This window comes from Protomyctophum parallelum (genome assembly GCF_964188405.1).
Source record: "Protomyctophum parallelum genome assembly, chromosome: 1".
Taxonomy (NCBI): domain Eukaryota; kingdom Metazoa; phylum Chordata; class Actinopteri; order Myctophiformes; family Myctophidae; genus Protomyctophum; species Protomyctophum parallelum.
The window spans coordinates 86906553-86927034 of NC_139697.1; the positions used below are offsets into that span (position 1 = coordinate 86906553).

The following is a 20482-nucleotide window of genomic DNA, read 5'->3' on the forward strand; positions in this document are numbered from 1 at the left end:
AGTATTTATTCCATTTAAAAAACCATAAGGCTACAGTTGACTGGTTTTAAGCAGTCTCTCTCCACAAGGCCGACCAGAATACACGTTGCACTTGCTGCCACACCAAACACCCAGGATGCAGGGACTTCTCCTCAGAGCGGTCCCCCGGATGCTTTTGAGTGGCCACACCGACCGCAGGCAAGTTACTCTATCAGAGGAAAGTGAAGGACAGTTAACTTCAAGCATTTTAAGTCATCTTTCCTTTGTAGACACAATTTGGGTTGAGAGCTGTGTGTGTGCATAGGGGAGGGAGGAATTATTTTTCCTTTAGTGTGTGCGTGTGTGTGTAACTGTGTGTGTGTGTGTGTGTGTGTGTGTGTGTGTATGTGTGTGTGTGTGTGTGTGTGTGTGTGTGTGTGTGTGTGTGTGTGTGTGTGTGTGTGTGTGCGTGCGTGCGTGCGGAGGGGGGGTTTGGGGGGTAACATTACACTCAAAATTCAATCAACTGAAGGCCATCCCCAGCAGGATGGGAGGGAGGAAGGGGCTTGTGGGAGATGAGGAGAACCTCAACTGAAGTTTCCACTGGGCCTGCTGCGCTCCTAATGCAGCCTTGGATGAAATTGGGTCCCAGAAGGCTGTTCATTATCTGGGGTGAGCGAGGCAACAAAACAGAAAAGGGAGGGAACGAGGAAGAAAATGCCTCGTTCTTCGCTCTGTGCCTCCGTCCCAGCAACCATTATGGGATAGGAGTTAATTAAAAGAGCGGTTGATGCCACTGTTTTTCTCATCAATCGCAATGGCAGACATTGGCACGTCAAAAAAGCACTTTCACCTAGAAAGTCCATTCACACTTTTTATTATTCAGCTTACTGTGGAGACACATGCTGGAACTTTTTACTTTGAAGTGTTTTGTAGTTTCTGAGTTATTTAACTTAAACGGCCAATGCATTCTCTATGGCAATAGCACAAACTTTGGCATGCTACTAGTCCTACAACAGTTACCCTTAAAACTAAGAAAATCGCTGAAAAAACTTTTTGACAGATCTAGTTTTAGTCGACAAAATACCATAAGATGTTAGTCGACTAAAATGTGTTTTGGCGGGCCTTGATGCCATCGTAATGGCTGATTTGACACTTTCTGAAAATAGCCGATCTACAAGCTCGCGACGAGTTGTGAGGTTGTAGATCTGCATTCAAACAAAGTGTAAAATGACTTATACTGGATCTCTTGTCCACTAGTCCCTTCCTATTATATCATTTTAGTCTAGTTTTTATTTGTTGACGAAATTGTCAATATATTTAGTCTTAGTTTTAGTCATCATGGCTTAGTTTTCATGTAGTTTCCATTTAGTTTTCGTCAGTGGAAAAATGTAGTCCACGAACATTTTTCATCTTGGTTTTAGTCGACGATATCAACACTGTATAGCACACTAAACATAAATCTGTCATTTATATAACACTGGCTTTTAAATATACTGTATATAGTCGGTGGTTACAAAATTAATATATGATATGATATATTAAAAGACAATTAAGATGCTTCAGGAACAAAAACTTTAATATAACAAGTAAAAATCAATAACCCAGACAACAGTAAGTACATAAGGTCAACACCTGGAAATACATACTAATAATAACATTTAAACATCATGAATCACTTATAGTACCTATACACATAAACCCCATTTTCCTTGGCTTGAAGTGCAGTTAACTTATCGAGAGAGAGAGAGAGAGAGAGAGAGAGAGAGAGAGAGAGAGAGAGAGAGAGAGAGAGAGGATAAATGCAGTGTCATAGTTTTACTGAGGGGAACTTGGGTTGACCACTGTAACTACAGGGGCTATAAATTAACAAAAAATAGATCCAATGATACATCATTTAGTTTGGAGTATTGCAGCCTGTCAGAGAATGAAATGAAAAGGCAGGGTAACATTTCCAGAACGGCCTTGGCATGACATGATATGAGGTGAATAGGATGGGCAAGTCGATCGTAATTCCCTACTCCGGAGTTACGGAGAGTTGAGATGTAAATCAAACTGTAAATTAAACTCAGGGGCCAGAGACTGACACGTACAGAATCTACATTATGGCTACCTGTGTTTGTGTAGCACACAAGAGAGCAGGCAGTGTGTGCACATTGTCTGTTACGACACTGAGGAGATAGGGTTATGTGGGGAGCCCATCTGTGTGAGCACCTTATCCAGCCACTGCAAGGGCCCGTGCAGGTGCACCTCGATCCAGCAGGGGGTGCTGGTGACGTCCTGCCGGTGATACTCTGCCCCCCAGCCCTGCGGAGGAGAGAGAGATGACAAATTGTCAGTGGTGGAAAAGTAACTGAGTACTTTTACTTAAGTGCTGTACTTACATTTTGAGGTATTTGTACTTTACTTGAGTATTTCCAATTTCCAGTACTTTTACTTCTACTCCACTCTCCACTACATTTCAGAGACAAAATTTGTACTGAAAACTTTAGTTACTAGTTACTTTGGCTATTTTAATTTTGATTAGTAGGCCTACTTTAGGTACGTTTTGACGCCGATACTTTTGTACTTAAATTCCGTACTTTTACTTGTAACGATGTAGTTCTAAATGAAATTGCAGGATTGGTACTTTTACTCAAGTAAAACAATCGAGTACTTTTTCCACCACTGCATTCACATTTCAAATGTCCCCTCAGTCTGTCGAGGGGACATGTCACCTGACATGTCCCCTCAGTCTGTCGAGGGGACATGTCACCTGACATGTCCCCTCAGTCTGTCGAGGGGACATGTCACCTGACATGTCCCCTCAGTCTGTCGAGGGGACATGTCACCTGTCATGTCCCCTCAGTCTGACGAGGGGACATGTTGGTGCATTGGTGGAAGAAGTATTCAGATTCTTCACATAGCCTAAGGCAGTGGTTCCCAAACCGCGCGCGCTCATAGCTTGTAGGTATGCTATTTTTGAAAAATCTAACGACTGACCGACATTTTTAGAATCTGATCTCAGGTCAAAATGGGTTAATCGGCCAAAATGGAAACACTCAAGTAGTAAAGTACTTAAAAACTGTCAATAAAAAAGAGAGGGATCCGGGCACTCAAAAATTACAAAAAAGGATAAGATACTTCATTAATCCAACATGTTTCGACCTATACCGGTCTTCATCAGGGCTTGAATACTTCAAAACTGTACTTAAGTACAGTACTTGAGTAAATGTACATAGTTAGTGTAGGGGGTACTTGCTGATGGGGATGACTGCCTGTGTGTGTGTCAATATGTAACAGGAGAGAGCCCACATCCGCACATATACATGTGATATCACTCCAGGACAAACCAAAGATCAGTGGAAGCCCACAGAGGAAAGTCTATAAAAGGCAAACATACATGGTGTCCATTCGACATGTCCCATACTGTTCCATCATTGAAGGAGGGGAAGGGGTTTGATTTCAAGAATGTCACGCATACGTGACAGTCGGTTTGTCGGTTTGATTCATTTAGAGCCGAATAAAAGTCGGTTCGGCTCTGTAGAGCCTACAATGTGACGTCATTTGAGGTTCGGGGGGGAGGGTACCGTCCTAAAGTCGGCTCTTCGGTGCTACTGAACGTTTCTGTCGAGCCAAAATCATTTCGGTACTACAGCGCCAAAACAGCGGTAAAATAGGAGTATGAATCGGCCTTAAGATCCCAGTCTGCCCTGCCAGACTTTGACTGATTGATATCTTTATTAATCATGAAATAATTATAAATAAATGTCACAATGTTCACCACCAAGTGTGCCTAACACACAGATACACACAGACCAGGGAGGAGGGCTTGTACAGCACAGCACAGCACAGCACAGCACAGCACAGCACCACTCACTTCAGACGGGTCTGATTTATTTATTTTTATCCCACGATTTTGCAACCCTTTTTTGTTCACCCAGTGTCAATTATCTAATGTAATCCTGGCCAAGTGGCGCGCTTACGAGCTTGTAGGTCTGCTATTTTTGAAAAACCTGTGAAAATATTTATTTCAGAAAACTGGATTTAGAAGATGTTCTTTTTTAATTTCGAGGTCATGCCTAAATGGGTTAATTGGGTTAATTGGGTTAATGGGGAATGTGCTTCCACCTGTGCACAAAGTAATCAGACTACTAACTAGAGCCGACTCCCAGGACTCACCTAACCCCAGCTATCTGTCAAACCGTTTCACTAGAGGGACAAACGCCCACCAGGGGGAGCTCCATGCACTGCTCTGGTATCCACAACGTTGGACACAGACATGGGGATGAATTCGTTCTACTATGCCACCAACCTGTGGACCACCAGCAGTGTCCATTTCGTCGACTGAAACTGAGACGAAAAGTGTTCGTCGGCTACCTTTTACCACTGACGAAAAGTAAACGGACCACTACCATGTTGACCAAAACTGAGTGTAGATATATTGACCATTTCGTCAACAAATAGAAACTGGACTAAAATGTTAGGAAGTTAGGAACTAGTGGACACGAGATCCAGTCGTTTTACAAGTTGCATGCTGAAAATAGCAGATCTACAAGCTCACCGCGCGCCGCAGCGCAAAGCGTTGTGAGCTTTGTAGATCGGCTGTTTTCAGCAATTGATGCCGTCATTACAACGGCATCAAGGCCCGCCAAAATACATTTTTGTTTGACTAAATCAACTGTAGATTTAGTCGACTAAAATCTTATGATATTTAGTAGACTAAAACTAGACTAACACTAAGACTAAAATGTGACTAAAACTAAATGACAACTATTCAAGAGACTGTCTATGACTAAAAACTAAAATCTAAATTAGCTGCCAAAAACAATACTGACCACCAGCCATCAAATGTGTGACTACCAGTACCTATCCTCATTCATAAAGAGGTACAAGGCCATGCTGTAGCTAAACCAGTGCCGTTTAGATGAGAGTTGTGACAACTCCGTTTACTTCACAGGGCCAGTGGCGGCTCTTCTACACAGACTTCTATTGGCAAAGTGTGACAAAGTCCTGGACCGGAAGTTGGCAGAATGCAAAATCAACACGACAGTTGTCATGTTTCACACATGCCTAAGATTAATTGTTGATATTTGCGCCGCCCTCGTTGAAAACAATGTATTTCACACTCGGGGGCTTGAGCACTGTTTTCTGCCCTCTCGATGACGCCACTCTCCTATAGTCTATGCCACTCTGAGCTAAACGTAGTCCTCTCAGGCCTCAGCACTACGTCCTATAGTTCACTGATTCCCAAGCTTTTTCATGTCAAGGACCCCCAAATTGACACTAATTAGTCCACGGACCCCCATTTGAAAAGATACGCCAGGGACCCCCATAAGAGAAGATTCTTACGTCTCTAGCAGTGATTCTCAACCCGTTTAATTTCATGACCCCCCAGTTTGACATGCATATTAGTCCACGGACCCCCATTTAATAGAATTTCTATCTCTGGGACCCCCCAATTTATATTGTAAAATCAAATGGACCCTGACGGGTCCATTTGGTTCCATATGTACACTCTCAGAGTTACAGACCCATAAGGGTCCATTTGGTTCCAAATTATCATTTAGCTGGGGACCCCCCTGGAACTCCCTCAAGGACCCCTGGGGGGGTCCCCCCCGGACCCCACTTTGAGGAACCACTGCTATGGTTTACCTTGACGAAGCTCATGCGTATGGTGCACATCTTGGTCAGCTCGTAGACGACCTCGAAGCCGTGGTTGACGGACTGGGAGAGCAGCTGTGCGAACAGCTGATTGTTGAAGATCTTCAGGCTGCAGCCGCTGGGGATCTTGCACACGGTGGTGGCGTGGAAGCCGTGCTGGAAGTTGCAGTTGCGGCTCTGCACGAAGATGCTGCTGTCGCTCAGGCACTCCGCGTACACCTCCCCTCCCACGTAGTACAGGTGCAGTCCTGTGCACACAAAAGAAAACATGTTCTTAACCCCATACTGGCGTGGAAAATGTGCCTCAAATCTTTGAATATATCCCCCCCCTCCCCCCCCCCCCCCCACACACACACACACATTCTGTCACCAGTACTATTCCAGACCGCACACATCCTAACAGTTCCACAGTTCATTATTGTAAGCCATGGGGGATGTTTGATGGGGGACCCCCTCCAGCATATCTTCAACCTGAGCCTACGTCTGGGGAAGGTTCCCACACTGTGGAAAACCTCATGTATCGTCCCGATACCTATAAGAACGGTGAACTAAATGACTTCAGAAACTGTAGCGCTGACCTCTCACCTAATTAATGAAGACACTGGAGAGGCTGATTCTACACTTCATCAGACCTCAGGTGCAAACATGCTCAGGATCTCCTGCAATTTGCATACCGGGAGAGGGTAGGGGTGGAGGACAGGATGCTATCCTCTACCTTGTCCACCGGGCCTCCACATACCTGGACAAGGAAAGTGGCGCTGTGAGGATACTTTTCTTTGATTTCTCAGGCGCCTTTAACACAATACCCCCCCCCCCCTTCTGAAAGACAAACTGACCAGTATGCACGTGGTGTCAGGGTGGTGGTTTTCAAGCAGGACCCAAATGCAAGGAAGTCGGGATCTTAGAAGTCTTTATTCAAACAAAGACCTAGTATAGCAGTATAGCGGTAACACTAGCAAACAAAACATAGACTTGGAACTCAGGTGACAATACAATAATCCAACAGGGAACACAACCAAACACAGGGCTTAAATAGGCACAAGATTAACAGGACACAGGTGAACTCAAATCAAATCAACACAAGGATTGGCTGGGGAAAAACAAGACACAGGTGAAACAAAGAACCAAAAATCAGGGAAGGTGAGACAAGGCAGGAAACTACTACAAGGTAGGACAGGAAACACAAAGCATCACTTCAAAATAAGAATCAGGAACACCAAACAAAACCCACAGAAGGCAGATCCTGACACGTGGACCCACGCTTTGTGGCCTGGATCATGACGTATAATCTCCCATGTGTGTGCCTGTGCCAAGCCACTCCTCCCTAGGCTCCTTCACCTGTGATCCTTATTTATCACTCCACCTGGTGCTTAGTGCGGAACCCCTCCCCCCAAGGAGATTTTCGATGCGTATGCACCGTCCAGGCAATTTTGATGCGTATGCACCGTCCCAGCAATTTTGATGCGTATGCACCGTCCCAGCAAATGACGTAATGACTACTTGTGCCTGATACGGCAGTGGTGCCAGATTACATATATACATAGGAGCATTACCTTTAATCCTCCCGACACTAAAACATATCGTCATTACGTCACCACCATCGAAAACCATTGGTTTTATCAGGCACAACTAGTCATTACGTCATTTGCTTATGACCATTTGTTCCATTTGTACACTCTCTGAGTTACAGACCCATAAGGGTCCATTTAGTTCTTAACCCATTTTGGGCGGGAACCCCTTTTGGCGTTAGCATTATGTTATAATTTAGCTATTGAAAAATAGCAGATCTAAAACTTGTAGGTCTACTATTTTTGAAAAATCGAAGAACGACTGACATAGAAACATAGCTTTTTCAGAAAACTGTCAGGATGTAGAAGACATTTTTAGAATCTGATCTCAGGTCAGAACTTTGAGAACAGTACTCGCACACACGGTTGCCAAGACAGCCACATGCACAAGGTGACACGCACGCACACACACACACACACACACTAGGGCATTCACTTCTAGTCATTTCAACTAGTCGACTAGTCGTTTTTCTTTTTTTTGGAAATAAATATTTAAAAGCTGTGTACATTGGTGACTATAACTATAATCTACCTGATCATGAGGCCTACAAAAAAAAATCAACTAGTACCAACAAGGTCGACTAGTGGATTTACTAGTCAACTCCTAACACACACACAAACACACACACTTTTGCCTTGTAGTCCTTACCTTTGCCTATGTGCCTGCGCGTGTGTTCGATGGTGGAGTTGCGGTTGACGTTGGACAGCAGGCCCAGGCAGAAGCGGTTCTTGTTGTTGGACGGGTCCGTGAAGCCGTCCACCAGGACGCTGCGGGACGAGGCGTGGAAGGTCTCGCCCACGCGGTTGTTGAGCTCGTAGTACGCTATGGAGCACCAGTACTCGGGCTCCTCGTAGCACACCGGGCGCAGCTCTGCAACGCGGGGACGACGACAATACGGGGGAAGAGCATGTAGAGTGTTAAAGCGATAGCTGTGAGCTTGTAGATCACCGCTCCAAGAGATGGGTCAAATGCGGAGAGCAGATTTCACCGCCGGTAACGTGTGTATGACAAATCGTATGACTTTGATTTTGCTATACAGTATACCTCTGTTGGGCGTGGAGAGGATCAATTTCTGTGGGTGAGTGTTGCTGGGCTTGACGTCTTCCTGAGGGCTAGTCTCCATCATGCTGTATGGGGGTGGGGGGGTCTCCGCTGCCATGGAAGGGAAGAGGGACTTCATTGTTGTGTATAAAAGGTAATGGGTTGCACTCACTTGTAGTCTCGCGTAGCCAGACAACTATTCCACAATCTCCAAATGCTATATAGAGTCTGGACCTATAGCCCCCATGAGCTGAGTAACGGAAGCTGCCATTTCGGTTCACGAAAATATATTTTGAAATATCTTTAGAGCTTTTTTTTTTTTTTTTTTTTCTGCTAAGCAACAAGCTATATATGCTTAGATGTTTTCTATTTATATATTAGGGTAAATGTGCGCGACTGTAAAGACGAAATGGAAGTGGCGAGGAGGCGCCACTTCCGCTTTATAATTATAATAACGTCAGTGTCGAGTGGGTTTCCTCTTTTATTAGTTCTCTACATGTCAAATGAACACACGTTTCTGCTACCCAGCCTTCGTCACTTAAAAAACACTCCATAACATAATATTATATTATTAATATATTACATAATTAACATTACTGAAGTAATTTAATTTTCCACCACTGGATTTATTGGAACCATTTCTTGCTGACCTTCCGGTCGTGTACAGCAGTGGTTCCCAAACTTTTCCTTGTCAAGGACCCCCAAATTGACACTAATTATCCCGCGGACCCCCATTTGAAAAGATATGCCAGGGACCCCCCCCATAAGAGAAGATTTTCACGGCTCTAGCAGTGATTCTCAACCAGTTTAATTTCAAGGACCCCCAGTTTGACATGCATTATTATTGAACCTTTATTGAGAAAAGGATATCCCCTTGAGATGTATCATCTCGTTTTCGAGGGGGTCCAGCAACATACAGCAAACACAGAACAATACATTAGTCTACGGACCTCCATTTCATGGCATTTCTATCTCTCGGACCCCCAATTTATATTGTAAAATCACTGTTAATTTAACTCTGAGAGTGTACAAATGGAACCAAATGGGGTCCATTTGGTTCCATTTGTACACTCTCAGAGTTACAGACCCATTTGGTTCCAAACTATCATTTAGCTGGGGACCCCCTGGAACTCCATCAAGAACCTCCGGGGGTCCCCGGACCCCACTTTGGGAACCACTGGTGTACGGTATATATACAGTATGTACCTGTGATGTGGTACGGGCTGCCTGGCTCCGCTCCGCTGTTGGGGGAGTTGGGGTAACTCTGCGAGGAGGAGGAGGACGGGGGGGACTGGGTGAGGGAGGACGAGGAGGCGGCGGGGGAGGACGAGGAGGGGAAGGAGGAGGTGCACGGCAGGGGAGGGAAGGAGTCGGGGTAGGTGGCGTTCTGCGGCATCAGCGGCTCGTTGTGCAGCGACGCGTTCCTGAACTTGGCCAGCAGGCTGTGCTGCGGGTTGAACTCACTGTGGCGAGGCACCAACACCGGAGGGAGGACTGGATGGGGGGGGGGGGGGGGGGGGGGGGAGAGAGAGGGAGAGAGAGAGAGAGAGAGAGAGAAATATTTGTAAATAATTGTGAATTCTTCCTCGTGATGTTTTTCTCTTGTCTAAGTGCCTTGTAGTTCACTCAGAACTACAATGAGTTATCATTCAAATTGAAATGTTTTGACATAGGTGTGATCAATCATCCAATCAAGCGATGAACATATATTCTGTCCTATGTCACTTTTTGATTATGCCTGAGGAAGGTCAGTAGACCGAAAGCTTGGTAAATAAATACATTGATTGTGCGCAGATCTGAGTGTGCGGAGCTTCCCTTTATTTTTCGAAAAGTCTATGAGGAAAATGAATGGGGAATTCACTCGGGAGGGGGCGGGACTGCGAAGCTCTATAAGACCATAGTTTAGAGGTCTTCAGTATTTTTCAGGCCACGGACACCTTGGCTGAGAGAGAGATGAACCTTTCCTCCTCTACACCAAACCTTTATTTATGGAGTTGGAGCATAAAAGAAGAGAGAAGAAAACAACAACCGAAGGTTCTGGCCAACCATAATGATTATGTAACGACGTGCTTCCAAGGCTATACATGGACTATTACATTTTGGCTCAGGAACTCAAAGCAGATTATTAGCCCACTGGGTCTTAATGAGGCATTACAAATCTGGGCATTAGAAAGACGGGGGGGGGGTATTATTTGTTTCTGCAAGGAAAAATCAGTTCTGTGCCCCGGCATGCATCTACCTGAGGCCTGGACACAGTTAGTCATCTCGCTGACCTCCTGCAGGCTCCTAGTGGATGCTACATAAAAACACCCTGTGGTGTGCCCAAGTCACAAGACATCACATTCTATATCAGTGGTTCCCAAACTTGTTAGCTCAAGAGTCGAGACCCAAAATAGAAATTAGATGTTTGTCAGGGAGGGACCCAAACTAATGAAAATAGCAGATCTACAGTACAAGAAGGAAGGAAGGAAGAAAGAAAGAAAGAAAGAAAGAAAGAAAGAAAGAAAGAAAGAAAGAAAGAAAGAAAGAAAGAAAGAAAGAAAGGAAGGGGTCATCCCTATGTTCCCCAGGTTCTATGTTCCCCAGTTTCTATGTTCCCCATTTACCATAGGGTTTAGGGTTAGGTTTCTGGTTTAAGGACTTCAAGTGTTTTGTACTATACAATTGTATGTATAAGTACAGAACAAAGAATGTTTGTTTTTACCATCTTTGTTGAAGAGTCTGAGCAATTATGTTTTAGTTTATTTTATGCCAGTGTTAATTTTTACTTAGCTAAGACAAGATAGTTTAAGTAGCCTAGGCAGGCCTAAAGTTCAATGGATTGTTCAAAGACTGAGCTTAAATCAGAATTTGCTACTAAAAGTAACACTAAGACTAAGTTGTTAAAATACTTTTAGTCCTACTAGAATTACTAAAATTACTAGGTTAGGTTTCTGGTTTAGGTTTATTCTAAGTGGGGAACAAAGAACCTTTTTTGCATGGTGGGGAACATAGAACCTGGGGAACATAGGTACGCTCCCGCTTGGAAGAAGGTAAGAGGGAGAGAGAGAGAGACAGATCCTGTTGTGAAATATCAAATTACTGCAAATCTAGTTGGCTGGAGAAATGGCGTGATTAGATCAGATGTCCGTATTTCTGAACTGCTAGCCTTTACAGAAAACCAAACAACACTGACCACCAGCACAGAGCAGCACTGTGATCGCACAGGGCCTGACAGAAGCCAACACATTCACCACATAACTCGTGAAAGATATTTGAACACCCGTGCAAACCACACCAGTTATACACTTTGAGATAAGATGTAATAAACTCCAGTGGTCACGCATACATGTACATTTGCCCTCTCTCCCTCTCTTTCTCTCTCTGTCTATTATTTTCAATTAAAGATGCCTTAAAGAGCGGGCTCCCCCCAGAGTTAGTGTCAAAGTGTCCTTGAGCAAGACACTGAACCCTTAATTGCTCCCGATGTGCTGGTTGGTACCAAATTTGCGAGGTTTGCAAGCCCTATTGTTGCCTCACTATCAGTGCCGGAAGTGCTTCAAAATAGGAGCTCTGGGGTGCCGGAGTTGTCTGAGCGCTTTTACTCTGAAAGCCATGACCCGGAAACAATCTACTAAAAAAAAGTTGACTTTACATTGCTAGCTTACATCGCGATCATTTCAAATTTATACGATATATGATCCAAAAAGAGTTCATATTTTGCGGGAGAGACGGATGAGGAGCAGAAATGAAGCGCCAGTATATCGATCCGCTCATAACCACGGAGAGCTCCCTGGATTAGGAGATACGAGTCATTCTTTCCGCCGTGCTAACATGTAAGTCAACGGTAAGCTAATATGAGCCCAGAGCGTAGCATACGGTAGCCGAAAGGCGAACGGGCCAAAAATAAAAATGAAAAATTCTGAATATTCTTATCTCGCCCCGTATCATTGAGGATGCGCTAGGACGTCCTCAGACGGCTAAGGAACAGCTCGGTTCGAATCCCTATGACGTTTCTAGGCGTCCTATGTACAGATTGTGTTAATAAAGTAAGTCTCTGAGCTCTAGAAGCTCCGCCCCCTCCGCTATTCATGTCAGTGGAAGTTGCTCAGTGGCGTTTTGAAGCCGCCGGAGGGACCGTCTATTTCCGCCTTTTTGGCCGCATTTCCGCATTTGACCTCCAAAATTTGGAGGTCAAATGCGGAAGTGCAACCGAGCGCTCAATGTTAAAGCTCAGCTGCACGGGGTTTCCTCGTCATGAATCCACGGGTCCGCCTGCAGTCCTTCCTCTTACCACTAGGGCCCAGCGCTTCAACATTGGAGTGCCTAGCTGGCCCCTTGGTGCAGGCCCCTCGTTCACTGCTTCCGTTCTTTTTTCTAACCTGAATTTGAACCAGTTCAGAGTGTTTCCTCTGCAAATGCATTGGTTCAGATTCAGAACTTTTGAAGTTGGTTCGGAACCAGAACCAAAATATACTTCTTGCCTGGGAATCAATGATGGGCGTGTCACTATTCTACAGGTGGGAAGATGCAGTGGCAATGTAAGTAATAGCAAAAGCAATATAAAATAATCATGAAAAATAAAAGAAAATGGATAACTGTAACTGCCATTGACAATTTAATTTACCCCATGAACTGGACACTTCGCCCGGTTTGCGGACGGTCCTGCGAATCTAGAACGGTTCCAAGAATCTAGAATGGAACCAGTTCTAGGACCAAAGTAGTTTTGGTGTAAAAAAGGGCCTCTGTGCGGCCTTGCCTACCTGGGGTCTCTACACGCCTGTAGTGGTAGGGGTTGATGCAGATGTCCTTCTGCTTGGCTCCGAAGGGGAACTCGCAGCACTCCAGCGCTTTGAGCTCGTGGTGGGACTGCAGGTCGGGCCAGCGCCACACGCGGCAGTAGATGACATGGGGCAGGCCTTTCCTGTGGGACACCTGCAGCCTCCCGTCTAACGAGCGAGGAATGGTCACGCACTTGCCTGTAAAAGTCCAAAGGAAACATTTACTAATCAATGGGTTAGTAAATACATTAGGCATCAAGCATGCTTCCTTATTTGTCTGAAGGTTAAAGGTGTGTTCCTGGCCTAGGATCAGATCCATCTGGATCCTATAGCCTACTCTTCAAATGTAATAATTATGTCAATAAAGACCTTCCTTCCACTGGAAAACACTTGATGAGACGGCTGGGGTAACTGCGCACCCTGTAACAATTATCAATTATACTACTGAACATCTACATGTATACAAGCTCACAACGTGATGTGATGCATTGTGAGCATGCAGATCTGTTTGTGCATGTCATGTTTTCACCTATGATGCATGCGCAAAATACTAGGGACGCCTAGTAGAATTGTAGAATTCGGTACTTAATCAAATCTAACAGCTAAGATCTTCTCTTATGGGGGTCCCTCCCTGGCACCACATCATTTCAAGTGGGCGGGAGGGGGGTCTGCGGCTTAAGGTCACATTTTGTGTGTCTTTGACATGTAGTATTGCTTCAGACTTCTGAGGAACATGTTTGTGGACAACTCTTTCTATATTTGTCTACCAAGGATTTCACTCACTAGGCTGTCCGGGGCAGCTGAGCGCTCTCTCCAGCTCCTCCATAGCACCCTTCTTCTTCTTCAGCTTCTTCACCAGAGAGTCCACTGCCTTCTCCGCCCACTTCTCCTCCTCGTCGCCTTGCTTCCATCCCAGCAGGCGCTTCACAGCCGGGCTGGTGAAGGAGAAGAGGGAGGTGATGGAGGTAGTGGCGTTCATGCTGGATGGATGACTAAAACAGAAGGGTAGGGGTTGGGGGGGGAGGTGATGCGGGCCGTGCACGCACGGGTGGAGGGGGTGCAGGGTTCGCGTATAAGGGCAGGGGCAACAGAGCAGGGCAGTCAGGAATCAAAGAACAAGAGACCTAGGGGTTAGGAAAGAGTACAGGATAGAGAGGTAGTGTGATGAGTCTGTGCAAACAGAAGGTTCCTTGTTTTCTGTTCTTTATTCCCGCTTCGCTTCCGAGGGTCTGCGAAGAAGAGCGAGCTTTTTGACCAAAAGGGAAGAGTTGGATGGATGCCCGCCCGCGGCACGGCAAACCCTTTAAGTCCTCCTCTCTGTCTGTAGTATCTCTCTCTCTCTCTCGGCGTGGGCACTGAAAGGGAATCTCACAGCGGGCGAAACGAAGGCTCTGACAGGGAATGTTATATTCCTCGCGCAGCCAGGAGTCCGGGTCAGGTTTCAATCATCTGGCAAGAGAAGTGAGAGACAGCATTAACAGCAAGAAACAACAGGGAGACCGTTTAGGAGACTATAGATAGAGGAATACAAGGACCCGGGATTTAATTTATTAGTGGGAACTGAGCCCAGGAGCTACCATGTTTCTAGGGTGAGGCTATAATGATGGAAGGGATGACAAACTCAACTAAAAGCAAACGTAAACACCACAAAAAGCCAAACACACTCGATGCTCTGGGGGTTAGACTGTAGGGGTAGACTTCAAAGTACTGAAAGAAATATGTGATGCAGAACCTTATTTGCACCCAATGGATTTTCCACATGGACACAAAAAACAGGCAGATGATTACTGCAGGCAGAAGAGAGCTGTCAAGATATTTATGTGTTCTTTTAAGTGTGAAGAGTCGTTGTTGGAGAGATTTCAGATCAACACAGTCACACACACTCATCTCTTAGTCATAAAAAGGGGGGGGTAGTGTCCTTTCCATGGTGATTTGTCTGCAGGCTCGCCTCATGCCACTAACACCCAGGAGCCATGCTGTCTGGCCAGAACGCATCACAAGAGAACAGGAGAGGGAGAGGGAGAGAGAGAGAGAGAGAGAGAGAGAGAGAGAGAGAGAGAGAGAGAGAGAGAGAGAGAGAGAGGCCATGCATGTGTCCACTAGATCAGACTCATGTCTGCTTGCCTTTTTTCACGTAATCATCCAAAAGGTCGACTTCTGAATAGTAGCCCACAGCTAAAGTCATCCATCCATGTCAGTTGACAAGTGTCCCATCCAAGACAACACACACACTCACATGCTTTCTCTCTCTCTCTCTCTCTCTCTCTCACACACACACACACACACACGCGCACACACACACACACACACACACACACGCACACACACACACACACACACACACACACACTTCAATTCAAAGGAGATGTATTGGCATGAGAAAACGTACATTGCCAAAGCAAGTGTCACAACAATACAATAAAAACCGTCCGAAAATGGGGAAACTATATACAGTTGGAGGGGTACAGCATTTTGTAAACTGACAGTCTGACACATGTAGCATGCTGCATGCGTGTGCACGGTTGTCCAATCCAAGTACACACACACACACACACACACACACACACACCACACACACACACACACTCTCACACAGGGCTGACTTGGGCTGGAATGCCTCGGTTTATTATAACAACACAAGGACAGTGCAGGTCTGCAGGAGGTAAAAGATCGACATGCAGGCTCCATTCAACTGCAGCTACAGCTCTGTCTGTCTGTATAGTAGTTACATGTATGCTCCGCTTCTCAGAAACATGTGAATGAAAAACACTTTCCACATCAGCCAGACACACAGAGAGAGAGAGAGAGAGAGAGAGAGAGAGTTTCCCTTCACGGTGACAGTGAGAGCCAGGGTCTCTCTCTCTCATTCCTATGCGGCATCAGTGCGCAGCTGCTCCCGCATGACGGTGGCGTCAGTCAGTCTACGAGCCCAGATAGGCTAATTACCTAATGCATTATCATCCTGCCGGGCTGCCGCCCCCCAAAAGTAAACACACCACCGTTTCCTTTCTACTACTGCAATACAATGCAACGTAGTTTTACTAGTTCCCCCCTAAAGCCTGAGTATATTGGACTCTTAACAATACACACCCACATATATTGTGCACTTATCCGATCAGGACTCGCCTATACATATTCAGCTATAAACCAGCTGTTTCAACAACGAAAATAATAATAGGCTACATGACGAAGCCTAATATAGATTATAATTGTTTAGCACAATTCATTAATGTCACTTAAGTGGTGCTTTAGATTATTGAAGATAATAGGCTACAAATAAGTAACTAAAAGCTACATATTGAGTCAAACGACCACATGCAGGCTAAAACATCCATGTCCATTGATCTTTAATTAAATCACTTCATTTCAGTAGATCTATCTACATTACACACTTTGCTCTGAGTCTCAAACATTCGTATCAGGCTATCAGTAAATATTGCATATTCTGTATGGCGAAAAATACACGAGAATCAGTGCGAGCAAGTGATTTGAGTTATCAATATTCATTGGAAAAGTAGCTGGCTACGGCAGCGCAAAAAGGAAAAAACAAATAAAAGGAGAAAAAAAAAAACAACCGGATAAATAAGAACTTTGAAGTAAAATGTGTTTGAATAGATATTGACAGAAAAGATTAGTTTGCTCACCTCTGCTGTGACAACAAGTGCACATATCCGTGCGTGTGGACTGTGGAGGATGTCTCTACAGTCTACGTTCTGAAGCAAGCACTGCTGGACAGACCCCCCCCCCCCCCCCCCCCCCCCCCCCCCCACACACACACACACACACACACACACACACACACACACACCTTCTTGTGATGCGCTCCAAGTGTGTGCGTGTGTGTGTGCGCGCGCGCGTGCGTGCGCGTGTGTGTGTGTGTGTGTGTGTGTGTGTGTGTGGCAGCCCGGAGCCTCGGCGTCAGCCTGGCTGGAACCGCAGCAGCGCCTGCACACACACAGATCCCTCCGCCTGCCCTGGAACTTTCCCAGGATTTCTGGGATTCACACAAAAGAACAGCAGCAAAAAGCGCCCATGCACGCGCCGCGTGTGTGTGTGCGCGCGTGTGCATGTCATGGATGTAACCCGTTAATATGTCCAGTGTCCCACACATAACCTTTGGGAAATAATGTTCCGACCGTGTGTGTGTGTGTATGTGTGTGCGCGCGCGCGCGCGTGGACGCACATGGTGTGCCCCCGCCAACCCCCACGGCCCACGCCACTCGCACACGCTTTCCTTTGGCCAAATTACAGACTCATTAGCCTAAGATTATAAAATACAATAGCCTCTCCTTCAGTTCCCACCTGTTCAACAAACCATAATGAAAGAGTTAATTGTGTACGTGTGTGTGTGTGTGTGTGTGTGTGTGTGTGTGTGTGTGTGTGTGTGTGTGTGTGTGTGAGAGAGAGAGAGAGAGAGAGAGAGAGAGAGAGAGAGAGAGAGAGAGAGAGAAAGAAAGAGAGAAAGATGGCAGTTCCAGTTAGCTTGTGAAACAACACAATTACAGACAGAGAGATAACACAAATCATGTAGTTCTGGCAGCATCATCATTGCCAAGGTCCAGTTGTTAAAACGACCGTAATTCACTCATAAGCCACAACTCTCCTAGCCTACAAGGCCGTTATGGCAGGAATGTGCATGGCATGGGAGATGATTGACAGCTCATTATTACCAGGCCTATCTTTAAAAACAAGAGATTAATCTATCATGTCAACATCATCGTGATCTGTTTTATACGATTTTGGGATGGGGTGGGGGTGGCGACTCTAGGCTACTGTACGCGCGTGAACGCGCGCGCACACACGCAGACGCGCACACACACAGGCTACTCGGTTGAGCTTGAGATGCACACATGGGCGCTCATTGATTGATTGATAATTAAAACTATTGGACATTAAAATAGGCTACCACGTGTCCCCATTTATAGCCAGGTGTTTCTGTAGAGTCAGATACAGACAACACCATAAGGATACAAACACAAGTAGGCCTACGTCTTTAACAGAGCCAGGTCCAGTAGCCTATAGTCCTACACAATCTTGTAATTAGACTACATAAAATAGTCTATAAATAGCCTACTGTCCTGTATTAATTAATGTTGATACGAATTGCTTTCCCCCAGGCAGCAGCCTGAGAGCAGACCAGACCAGACAGCCTGAAGCGGCAGGTCGTTTTCATTGCGGATGGATACCATCCTTATATTGTGAGTGCAGTGCGGTGACTGGTCCAGTTAATGACGCAAGCGCCGGCTGGCGACAGCCAGTCTACAAGTTTGACATTTTCACAGTTTACAGCAACTGCTGTGGAACTCAACAATACCTCTCCTCCACCACGCATCGCATGCACGGCACGGCACCACGTACGCGCAGGCACGGCCATTTACACACATTCTTTACCTATAATAGTGTCATGTTGTTAAGCCAGGTAGCCTATAGATCAAAAACATGTATTATTTATGAACACAGCTAAAAACGCCACGTAATAGGCTTTAATGACCCAGTTACACGCTGTGCAGTGATTGAATCGGCAAAAGCGTGCAATTATATGTGCGAGAAAAGTATATAATGTTCCTCTGTCTGGGGGTTTTAATTAAGCAAGATGAATTTGAATTTAAATCCCGATTTAAATACTCCAGAGTGGGTCGCTTGCTGACAATATGATCTGCAAGATCGCGTTGCGAGGCGATGCTTGCAGTCTATCGGCAAGCGCCATCTTTTAGGTATAACGGGGGATTTTTTTTTGTCTGTCGTCTGTCTGTCTGGCAGACTGGCTGGTCTCCGGTAGTTTTGCAGGGACCGTCCCCCCGGCTCTCCTCTCAGCAGACACTAGAGATAGAGACTAGAGAGAGGGACGCAAACAGGATGCGCTCCCCGGGGCATCCATCCACATTGAACCCACCCCCTTTTTCTGCCGTTCTGCCAAAACCTCAAACTCGCATAAAGAAAACAGCTTCACGGAGAATCTTCATTTTGTTCGAGGCCACAAAAACGCTTGACTGGAGTGGAGACACTTATAACAGATTAAGAGACAGCAAAAAGGGGGGGTAAGGAAAGGAAAGGTACTATTTACCCAGGGTAACTGGACTAAGCTCAAGAACTTGTTTACAGCCAGGCCCTGCTCATAGAACATTTCATGGTAGGGGTTCAATGCCTTGTCCAAGGGCACTTCAGCGGTGGTAATTTTAACGCCGGTCCGGGGATACGAACTAGCGACCTTCCGATATCAAGACCGCTCCGCAAACCGTTTCGGCCACCGCTGCCCCAGGTTCTAACTTCTTTCAAACCATTCAATCAATGTGTCTATCATGAGTGAATAGGTTGGCTGGTTTGTTCCAACAGATTCTATAGATGCTGCCCTTGTTATGTCCAATGCAATCCTGCATGTCCTACAACCATGGGAGCCTTCTAGATTTGATACGTCCATGCAGCTAAAAGATCCAAACCAATGGCACAAACTACTTAAAATCCTGCAGGTACACAATGAGGTCCTGCCAGTTATGGACTGTGCCTGTCGTGGTTTTGTAGTGCATGTTATGGCACTGACTGACACAATCGGTAACTAACAGGTAACTTAATGAATACCAAACAACTCGCCCCTTTACCAACTCGCCCCAGGCGTACATGCAGCCGGCAGAACTGCGCAGCCTGGTATAGTGGTATTCTTAAAGTAACCCAAGTAAATTACGCTTAAACCTAACCTTATTCCTAAATTAACCTCAGTAAAACTATGCCTAAACCTAACTCTATACCAAAACAACTAGTATAATCTGATGTGAGGAAGAGAGTGGTTTCTGCACGCGTGTCTGAGAGTCAAAAGTCAAGAACCCCCAAAATATTGTTCCAACTTGGGCTGTCCTCAACTAAAGAAAATATTAGTCGACTGAATATTCAATCAATGAGGTTATAGGGTTGGGCATATAGTTTTTGTGAAGTTAAAGGTTAGGGTTTAGGCGCCACCTGGACACCACACCAAAGAAAGAGCGAGTCCATCCATTTAAGCCCCAACCCAAATCGGAGGATGAACAATGCCAATAGAACAATGACACACATTATACCTTTTACAGAACTTGACATGCTAAGACAATGCACACAGGCTAGCATTTGAGATACAATGTATATGTCGGCTTTTTCTTTTGTTCTGTAATATAATTATTGTAATCATGTTACTATGTTGTTGCCCATGTCTACTGGTAGACATAAAGGGTTATATCTCTGTCGGGGGGGGGGGGACCCGTTACTTTTCAGGAGAAAAGCGACAAGCTCGAAACGTGTCCTGAATGTGGATTTTTCCACTTGTGAAAAATGGAGATAAGTTAGAATATGGAGATAAGAGGTTTCTGCCTGACAGCAACAATATGATATCTATAGTTTTCTGCTCGTCATCTTTCAAGAAATATTTCATTCAGTGACTACGAGGAGGCAACAGGCCTTGTAGCTACAGTGCATGTTTTTGACAAATTAAATGCAATACAACAAATCAATTGTGGTTCAAATCAAAATATCTAATTTCCCATATT

At 45.4% G+C, this 20482-nt stretch overlaps 1 protein-coding gene across 1 annotated transcript; it reads right to left on the reverse strand.

The window, feature by feature from the left end:
* Nucleotides 1–1519: 1519 nt before the first annotated feature.
* Nucleotides 1520–16744, reverse strand: smad9 (SMAD family member 9). The gene is made up of 8 exons (XM_083763538.1): nt 16616–16744; nt 13755–14420; nt 12954–13169; nt 9418–9705; nt 8215–8322; nt 7819–8040; nt 5593–5849; nt 1520–2265 (listed from the first exon to the last, which is right to left on the reverse strand). Exons 2-8 carry the CDS (start codon nt 13948–13950, stop codon nt 2122–2124), a joined length of 1431 nt encoding a protein of 476 aa, XP_083619664.1. The 5' UTR covers nt 13951–14420; nt 16616–16744; the 3' UTR covers nt 1520–2121.
* Nucleotides 16745–20482: the final 3738 nt, after the last annotated feature.